The sequence below is a fragment of the Penaeus japonicus genome, unplaced genomic scaffold (genome assembly GCF_977035675.1).
Source record: "Penaeus japonicus unplaced genomic scaffold, GWHDUDI00000001_assembly GWHDUDI00000018, whole genome shotgun sequence".
Classification (NCBI taxonomy): domain Eukaryota; kingdom Metazoa; phylum Arthropoda; class Malacostraca; order Decapoda; family Penaeidae; genus Penaeus; species Penaeus japonicus.
In genome coordinates, this window is record NW_028234420.1 from 38,057,700 (window position 1) to 38,067,699 (window position 10,000).

The 10,000-nt window shown below is 35.2% G+C and overlaps 2 protein-coding genes across 2 annotated transcripts in view; one reads left to right on the forward strand and one right to left on the reverse strand.

Moving 5' to 3' along the window:
- Window positions 1-2,694: 2,694 nt before the first annotated feature.
- On the reverse strand, window positions 2,695-7,993 carry LOC122253454 (cytochrome b-c1 complex subunit 7). The gene is made up of 4 exons (XM_043016541.2): window positions 7,894-7,993; window positions 4,087-4,146; window positions 3,520-3,686; window positions 2,695-3,173 (listed from the first exon to the last, which is right to left on the reverse strand). The coding sequence occupies exons 1-4, from the start codon at window positions 7,931-7,933 to the stop codon at window positions 3,087-3,089; spliced, it is 354 nt and encodes a 117-aa protein (XP_042872475.1). The 5' UTR covers window positions 7,934-7,993; the 3' UTR covers window positions 2,695-3,086.
- A 1,854-nt stretch (window positions 7,994-9,847) lies between these two features.
- Lipt1 (Lipoyltransferase 1) overlaps window positions 9,848-10,000 on the forward strand; it is a 23,067-nt gene continuing 22,914 nt past the window's right edge. The window contains exon 1 of the mRNA XM_043016538.2: window positions 9,848-10,000. This exon is cut by the window's right edge and continues 960 nt beyond it. The gene's annotated coding sequence lies outside the window, so the exon portion shown is untranslated.

Sequence of the window (10,000 nt, forward strand, 5' to 3'; positions counted from 1 at the left end):
CACTTATATCATACTCATTCACTCTCACTCTCTTTCTCACGCACACACACACACAGGCACGAACGCGCACACGCACACGTACATACCCCCCCCACGCGTACTCAAGCACCCATGAACGCACGTGCCTTACCCTAAAACGACATACAAACGCGATAACACATATTAAGTCACACATACAGATCATGCATTGCATTGCATTGGCATGGTAAAACAACTTTCACCGATGCAACAACTCGAATATTCGCGTTTCTCACCGAATCCAGCAAGTCAGGGAAGTCAGGCAGACACTGTTTGCCGGTTAGCGCACAAGGGCGTCCTTAGCTAATATTGACATAGCTCATACGTAACCTTGGTTATTGCCATATTTAAATAAATGATATTAGTTGTGAAACTTTCCGATCACAACATTATGTATTGATATCTAATCTAATAATGTCTCTCCATCAGTATTATTATTTTTTATGGATGAGATTTTACACATGACATAATAAAAATCACGAGTGATCTTCCAGCAGTAAGATGCTAGAAAACTGATCGAAGTCGAAGTCAGCGTCATTAAGCGCATCATATCTGGCGTAGATTTTTAGAATTCATATTCATACTTTCGATCATTTTTATGTTTGATGTTAATATGTAAAAGAAAAAGGAAATAATAACAATTCAACACATTTACCCCTTTTCATTATCCTTCCCCGAGTAGTGTGGTCACAATCCCCACACCTCTCACAATTCAAGTGGGGGAGGGGGAGGGGGGCATTCACAAGGAAACTCTGATTATGTAAGTATTTATGTAGTATAAGCACGTTTCATGAAATTAGAATATTCCCTATTAATGTGACCATGTTTTTTTTCTTGTTTTAGCATTGTAATACATGCTGATTATAATACTAAATTGTGGAGAAGTGTAATGTCTGCATTAACTTTACTTAAATACTGTATGTCTATATTTTTCTGTATTGTAATGAAAAAGCTAAACTTACAACAACAAAAAAATGTTTTATATGTTCTGTGCCACCAAATTTTCTGTCAGCTCGGAAATGAAATACCTGACTGGGGCACAAAAGTAGGAGAGACCATGATTGTGAGCATGAAGCCCCTCTCTCCATTAAGAATATTACATTTGAATAAGCTAATGTAAAACAACTACTTTCAAGCTATCACTGCATATTTCTACATTAAAAATAAAGTGACAAAGGGACTGAGTCACTCAGCAATTAAGGGCAAACATGACTGAGGTTGTTATTAAGTGCAATAAAATACCTTTGTTGTTGAGGTATGGAGAAACTACAGACAATAATATTCAATTAAAGCATGTGTAGATGATAATACACTCACCTATGTTTGATACAATGACAAAGGTATAACCACAATACATTGTTTTTTTCTGCCATAGACAGTCTCTTGAAATTTTAGTCAATGAACATGGCTTGATTTTGAAGTGTTTGCTCATTCATGGGTTGTATGTTTCATTTGCCAGCTCTGCTCCCTGCTTAAGAAAATACATAAAAGTTATCCTTGTGACCATAACTCTGAGTGGCACATACAACTGACAGCTCAAATTATGACTTTTTATTACCCCCTACTTATTGCACAAGAACGATAGAAATCCATTCTTATCCACAGTTCAATGTTTTGAGTAAAAGGTTTTGTATATCCTGCCAGTATACCTTTATACTGGCAGGATATTGAGATGGGACGAAGACAGGATAACAGCAATCAAAAGTAAGTACAGTTCATTTGACATTTAACTTGCTTGCTGGCTACAAACTAAAAGAATTTGCACACCTGTAGATGTGAATTGATTATTAGCTGTAAGCAGGCTATATCCTGTGTGGGTAAACAATTTCAGTCATTTGAATACTCCTTTGTAAGTAAGTATTCCATTTGCCATCAAGGATTATACAAGCCTATTACTTTGCAGAAATGTAGTTATAATGAGATACAATAACTGTTGGGTATATTGATTCTAAATTTTATGCAATCAGAACCTTATAGATATAATCTCCTATTGCATATAAAAGGAAAATGATAAACAGACCTATTTTTATAGATTTGAGAGTAAATTAAGGTTTACTGTAAATTTGCAGGAAAAATGATGCCCAACCCTATTTGATCTTACTTTCATTTCTGACACTATCCATTGATATTTCAACAGCTCACCTGATTTTTTGGACAAAAATTATTGATTTAGATGTCAATGGAGTAACAGTAGAAGAGGCTGAGGTGTAGCAGAGCAAGTTTAGAGTGCAATCAGTCCGTCCAAGTCAGAAAATTCAGATGATCTATCTCTCTAAACTGAATCTTTTTATGCATACATTTTATGCGACAGACAGACAGAGAAGGGAATGGAAGGGAGAGAGTGTGTGTGAATAAATGAATGAATAAATGAGATAGAGCAAAGGAATTGATTACTATGAAAGGAAACCAGAGATAAGAGAGTGAAATGACAGGTCTAAAGAAAGGCAGTGTGTATGCCGACATGATAAAAGTTTCCTGAACTCTTACCTTTGGGGGCAAATGCCATCAAAACTATTATCAGATTAAATTTACTATCTGATTAAAGTTATCATATAATACCAAAATTTCTTCATAATTCAATTTCTTCTTCAATATAGCATATAGCATGCAAATAACAATGACTGAGTCTAACTGGATACTTATTACATATTTTGAAGAGAAAAATAATAATGATGCTTTGGTCATAAATTTTTTCTTTATTATCTTTACCATTTAACAATCAATAACATTAATTCTAAGAGAGCATTCTACATATTTTTTGCCATTTTGAAGACTACAGTCATGTGTCCTCTTTATAAATTAGAGATACCTGGATCTGTGACCGAAAATAAATATAATTTAGATGTGGTGGTGTACATAATTTTAATAAACTGTCAATCAAGGTAAGGCAAAACCTGTTAGTAGTTGTTGTATATATTTCAACCTTTATACATTAACTGTATTCCATCCTACTATCCATAAATTAAAAAATAAATGTACATATGTTACAAATAGGCAATAAAGATGGTACTTCTTGGGATGCTCTAATTGTGGTTAATGAACCAAAACTCGGTAAAGATGTTGCAAATTTACTTCTTGTTCCACTCCTCACGTTCCTTTCTTTCCCTAATTACTTCCTGGAGGTAAGGCTGAAGATAACGTCCCTTGCTGTGATCCTGGGGAGAAGTCAATTTGTTATAAAATATTCAAATCAAAACAAAGGTCTCTTCTAATATTTTAGATCTTTACCTTTGAGGTTTTAGAAAAAAAGTCAATTGTTCTCTACTATATATTTCTGGTGTTAACTTGTCCATGAAAAAATGTTAAAACAAAATCAAATATATCCAAATTCTTACTGAAATTAACACACAAAGCTTAACCACAGGAAACAAAAGCATCCAGTTAGAAGTGCTTTTGACTATGTCTGAGAAATACTACGTTAAATCAAGTAATACGAATGAATACTGCAATAAATCCAAACAAAATATTTACAACCAAGTCTTAAAGATGAAATAGTCTTACATCCTCATATGAGAACCATTCATCCTTAGGCAAGACAGTCTTGGTCATAGACAGATGGATAGCTCTGTGCATCCTATAGTGGCGATCATCCTTGAGGTTCTGAGGTAGGCGACGCAGAGCTTCCTTCACATCATCATTTTCATACAAACAGTCATCATGGAACAGTCCTGTGAAGGAACAAGGTTTATCAACTGCCTTCTCCCTACCTAAAGGCCACAAAGTCAGAATTGCGGCCATGAATTTCAGAATCTACATTTAAAATGAAAGTCAAAAACAATATTACTAGATAAAGTGAATCAATATTTCATTTTTACATTTCCAGTGCTTGTGGGAGAAAAAACAATGAAAGTGAAAAACACCTCTACAGTGAAAAATATTACATTATGCCTTTTTCATCCGCATTAATGATGTAGTAATCATCAGATAATTTATATTCGAATGTGTTTAGCTTCTCACCCATCTTAAAAAAGGCTTGCAGGCTTGGTGGTGAGCATGACCATCTCTTTTTAAGCACTGTCTTTCCTAAATGAAACTTGCATAACTAAAATTCTTATCAACATTACTTACCATATTGGTTATAGCCAGACATGCGGAAAACAAATCTCTTCATAGAGTTGCTCAGCTGGCCTGAAATAAGAAGTAGCCTTTGAATAAATGTATATATACACCAAGATTATATCAAAAGCATTTATTAATAATTTAATTTATGTTCATTTATATAAAAAACTACAGTAATTTGCAAGTGTTCTGTTAAAAGCCCCAACTTTACCCAGCAATCTATCGCTAGAGCATAATACAAAATCATAAAAGAGTACAGTATCCAGGCTAATTCAATATATACTCTTGATATTCAGTATGTTACAGTAGAGTACTGAGTACTGTAAACTGTAGAAATTGTACTTATACATAGTCATGTGATCTCAGATATTAGTACTTAATATAAGGGAAATAAATTGGGTTTATCTTGCTGGAGGGGGGAAGGGCCAGGATTCACAGGCAATTTCTGAGATTACATATATATCAGCTTTTAAAATTTCAGATTTGGAAGTACATGGAGTAGAAGGTACATTGTATCAATAGAGTGATGAAATATAAGACATTTTACTTCTGACATTGTTGTAACACACTGTCGAACGAGGAACCAGTCAATGTATATCCCTAAGTTTACTGGCCATTACCTGACCCTGACTGCAGCTTTTGCTGTTTAATAAATTTATAGCTTTTTTTATCATTAACAAAAAAAATGTCATTGAATACATATTCAGAGGATTTATGGTCAACTCTAATCCAAAGTGCCAGCTCAAAGGTGTTGTTGGCCGAAGGAGACTTTACAAATACAGTCTTCTGTCATGGAAATATTGGGCCAAAACTACCTTCTAAGTTCATCAAAACCAGATATCCTTATTCCATATTTACAGCTGTGGGAAAACTCTTCTCAACATATTTCTTTGCATTTCAAAGAACTGAATGAATAATTAAGACACAGTAATTATATACAATAGAACTATGCAGAAATTGGTAAAAATAATATATATTGTTTAATCCTTCTAAGATAGGCCATCCTGTTTACCTTCCATATGAATTGTTTACAACAAAATCCTTCACTGCTGATTAATTTATACAGCAGTGAGTGCCAGTTCAGATCACTTTTATGGATTTTTTTTTCTGGATCTTTATACAATTAAAATTAGGACAATTACCCTGGAATGACACTCACTTTTAAAACCAAATGGCAAAAGTATATAACAGGGCAATCAGGTATTAAAGGAGCTGATACAGCAGTCTGTTCTGACAGAATAGGAATAGTAAGACCTCCCTTTCAGCTCAACTTCTATAGCTGTAAGGTTTTGTAAAAGATTTGTGGGCCCAATGAGGGACTAAGATTGGGGTGAGGATACCCTATGTTACCTCATCCTTTTGAGATATAAGTAACCACATATCTATCTCGCCAGAATATATAGCAGAATTTTGTTGACCTTTGCCAGAGCATCGAAGGTGAGGAGACTATGGCAATCAATGGAGGCAGCCCAAATGTTAACAATTTCCAAAATCTTTGGTTACTGCCAACTTGAAAATGTGTTCTATTTCCTAAATTCACTGTCTGTGGGAGCTGATCTGCTCTACACTGGCAAGTTGTCTTGGGTTTATAGAGGACCAGAATTTCCAATAATCATTATTCTATTTTAAATCAACAGATGGCCAATTGGTCCTTTAGTGTTCTCTCTGGAGTCCTGGTTCCAAGGCACTGTTGGTCCAGGGTGCACTATTTGCTTTAACAAAGTCTGTCTCCTTCCCTTTGCGTATTGGGCCACACCCACCCTCTAATTTCAAAATGACCCCTAATGTCCTCATTGGGTAAAGTATTAAAAAGGTAATTCTTAAATCCAATACCACATCCCTCTTGAATCTGATACCGCATCCTCATGAAGCTGACTTCCTCTGTTCAAAGGGGTCTCAGCACCACTGGAACTTCAAAGACCAACAAAGCCCCACCACATGAATTCTGGCAAGGTAAGAGCTTGGACTGGTTTCCTATTTGATGATAAATTTGCATGGTCCATAAGCTTGCCGACTTGCAAAAATATGTGTAGTGATTTGTTGAACTCGACTTAATGCCAATGGTGCAGAGGCCACAGGATTGCTTGAATTATTACAGGTGTATTGTTAAGTAACTATAGAATTGCCTTGAGTCTCAGCAAATTAATTTCAGGGCCTAATAGTGTTATTATCCTTCTCTAATGAACAATCAACTAATGTGTTTTTATATTTCCTGATGTGCACTTATTTTAAGATGAACTATCTATTGGAAAACATTATTCTTAGGGTTTCAATTCATCTTTAAAACTACATGAAACCTACCCTTCAAATGACAGGCCAGTCATGAGCAAGGATGGTTTCATGTTGCTTATGATTTAGTGCTTCAGTTTAGAGATGATTGTCGCATCATAAATAAGTAATAGTGTATTGCTGTACTGGACAGCAGAAGCAACCACACTCACTGTGCACTTGGTACTGGCTTGTTTTAGATGAATTTAACTCAAAATTTAAAGGTTTGCACAGAAAAATAACATTAAATATAGACAAATCAGTGGATTTAAGCTGGTAATAGTGACCTACTTTTATAATGTACTTTATGAGTGGCTTTAGTAACAGCTTCCAGGGTTAGTGGCAGGGTTTAGCAGTTGCAGAAGTTGTGCCAAATTTGATGTTGTAAGTTATTTACTAGACGGGAAGGAATCTTGGTTCCAGCCTCATAGTCTTTGACCTTCATCCTGCACTGACAACAAAAGACTTAACTATAGTTTTAGCTGTGAACTTTTTGGAAATGAGCCATCTATCGTAAAACAGATGACAGCCAATGAAAGGTACCCTGAGATCCTGGGCTAGGACGAAACTCAGAACTAGGTAAGGTTACATTGTTTATTGGTATTCTGGGAATCTCATAACTACTACACCGTGACTAGAACCAATAAAAATGTTGCACACACTGTCCAACACACCAGTGAGTAAATAGTAAAGAAACCACAATTTAAACCATTTTATCTTATGGAAGACAGTTACATGGTGGAGCTAACATACATTTGTGCCATATATCAATGCAATTCATTCATATATTACAAGGTCCATAATCTACTTCATGCCCGCCCCTACCAGATTATGGGATATACGGGGAAATTGCAGGCTATATCCACCATACAAGTAGTAGCAGGCAAGAGAAATACTTCGGTATCACGTTTGTGGTATTTAGTAACAGCAGTATTCTACATATTTACAATGGTTAACACAGTACTGCATTTACTTATCAAGATTGCTATTAAACGTAGAAAACTTTATGTGAATAGCAAAAAATAAATGTAAAATGTATGGTAAATATCTAGTCGTGGCATACTTGGGTTTAATGTATGGTATATAATTCCTAATCAGAATTTTAATTTACTTATCCTGTGAAGGAGTCTATCCATTAGTAGCTGCAATTAAAACCATTCAGCATTATCGTAAAGATAAAAAATAAGGTAAATATAATATCCACTTGGGCTCCGTACTGCGATTAGCCTATCTACATTCTCTATTACCCTTAGTATTTACAAAATAATGCTAGAAAACACACTATCACTTGAAGGCAGTAAGCAGTGCTGGTTAAATAAGTCCGAATATAACCAACAGACTATAAAAATAACCCGAAATGGGTCACAGATGAAATCAGCTGATCGGATGCGCCGGATTGCGTAAACACAGACCCCGGTTCATTACTTTAAAAAAGTCCTAATTCCTCAATCAGACTCCCCCCATTCTCTATTGTCTTCCTCTCGGCCATGTAAAAGTAATGAAATGGCTACCGAAAACAAAAAAAGACATCAATTCGCCGTATCTTACCGAGAAATCCAACGGATTTGCTTGCTGCTGCGGCCGCCATGTTGCTGATCTGGGAGAATCTCGAGCACTGCTGCGCCGCGGCCAGGACAAAAGTTAGCGCTCGTTTAGCAGATATTGTATTAATAAATAGAAAGGGTTGTGTAACTGAGAGTTGCATATTTGATTAGCTTTTATATGTCTATTAACTTTTATGATTTTATATATTCATTTATTCACATGAAATATCTTTGCGCATCAAATAATTATCGTATTTTTTATACTTTATTTACCTTTTATTGTGATGTGAATATAACTATTTTATAGCACATTATCTCACTATACATTCTTGAAGAACAAGAAGTAAACAAGAAGTAAACGCATTATAGCTATTTCCTAAAATAAAAATGTCTGATATAAGGTTCTGCTATCTACCTAGCAGAATTCGCTAACTTTGATGAATTTACGTTTACTATCAAATAGAAAGTAAAAATACTGTCTCTCTTCTCTTTTATCAGCCTCTTTAATTTCATCAGTTCTCTCTTATCTCCCTCTTTCATCTCTCTCTCTCTCTCTCTCTCTCTCTCTCTCTCTCTCTCTCTCTCTCTCTCTCTCTCTCTCTCTCTCTCTCTCTCTCTCTCTCTCTCTCTCTCTCTCTCTCTCTCTCTCTCTCTCTCCTCTCTCTCTCTCTCTCTCTCTCTCTCTCTCTCTCTCTCTCTCCTCTCTCTCTCTCTCTCTCTCTCTCTCTCTCTCTCTCTCTCTCTCTCTCTCTCTCTGTCTCTCTCTCTCTCTCTGTCTCTCTCTCTCTCTCTGAGGATATTTGACTTTGGTACTTTTTAGCGTTGGATTATTAGCTGCACGAGTGCTTTTGGCTGTTATTTGTTAAAACTAAAACAACTCCACCTGTAGGTTCTTTATTTTTTAAAGTTTATATGCAGTTCTTGCATTTTCAATTAGGCATTTCAAAAGAGATCCAACAAGTTTCCTTTCAAATGAAACTGTAATAACTCCTAAAAACAAGGTAAGTAAAATGTCTATTGTTGAAGTGAGCTTCCACTGAGGTAGATATTGATTGTAAATTATGTGTCAAAATATTGTAAACAGATGCTTAATTATAGATATTTACCTTAATAAATAATTTCAATTAATACTATAGTTAGTGCTCCCATTACCGTTTTCTCTTACAGTGCACTCGTTTTCTATGAAAATCCATGCATGGCCACGGAGAGCCTTGAGAGAGAGATGAGGGAATACATACATTTAATGGAAGCAACGATACACAAAATACCCAGTCCTGTTACACTTGCAGTAATGCACAAGACAATAATGAATATGCTTTATCTTTCATGACATATTTCTCAATTTGCAACTCTAGAAAATAGTGGGACAATAATTAATGATAAGATTCGATTAGGGTATTTCATGTTTTATATATATGTATGTATATATATATACATATATATATGTATGTATGTATATATATATATATATATATATATATATATATATATGCATGTGTGTATATATGTATGTATGCATGTATGTATGTATACATCAATAGAGGGACGGATTAGTCTAGAATTTTTTTTATGGAGAGGAAGCCTTGCGGCAATGTACGATAAAACTTGAAACTCGTTTGTGAGGCAGTGGATTCTGAGAAATAATTCAAGTAATTTTTTTCTTAACGTATAACAAGAATAATACGTGTTCCTTTAACTTTCTTGGTCAGCTTCACCAAACTAGTTGTCATTGATGCAATAAATTTCCCTGAGATTTTTCACGGAAGTTTCATGGAAGCTTCTTTTCACCGCGCTGCCAACGTACAAATCAAGTGACAGCGATGTATTAACAAAACACTCATCGTAAAAAAAAGTATATATGTGATCTCGGATATAATCCATTTATTATTCTGATACAGACAAAACAATATTTAATTTATTATAAGTTCAGTCTATCGTACGACACCTTCTACGAAGGCATCGGCAGCCTTGGTACACAGCTGATTCTCGGTCCAGCACTGTGTTGGTTCTCCCTTTGACGTGAGCTTTATCTTTTCTCCGTACCAAGACAAGAATAGGACACCAGTTGTGACAACCTCGGAAATCTGAAGTTTGTGACTTATTTAGAGTGT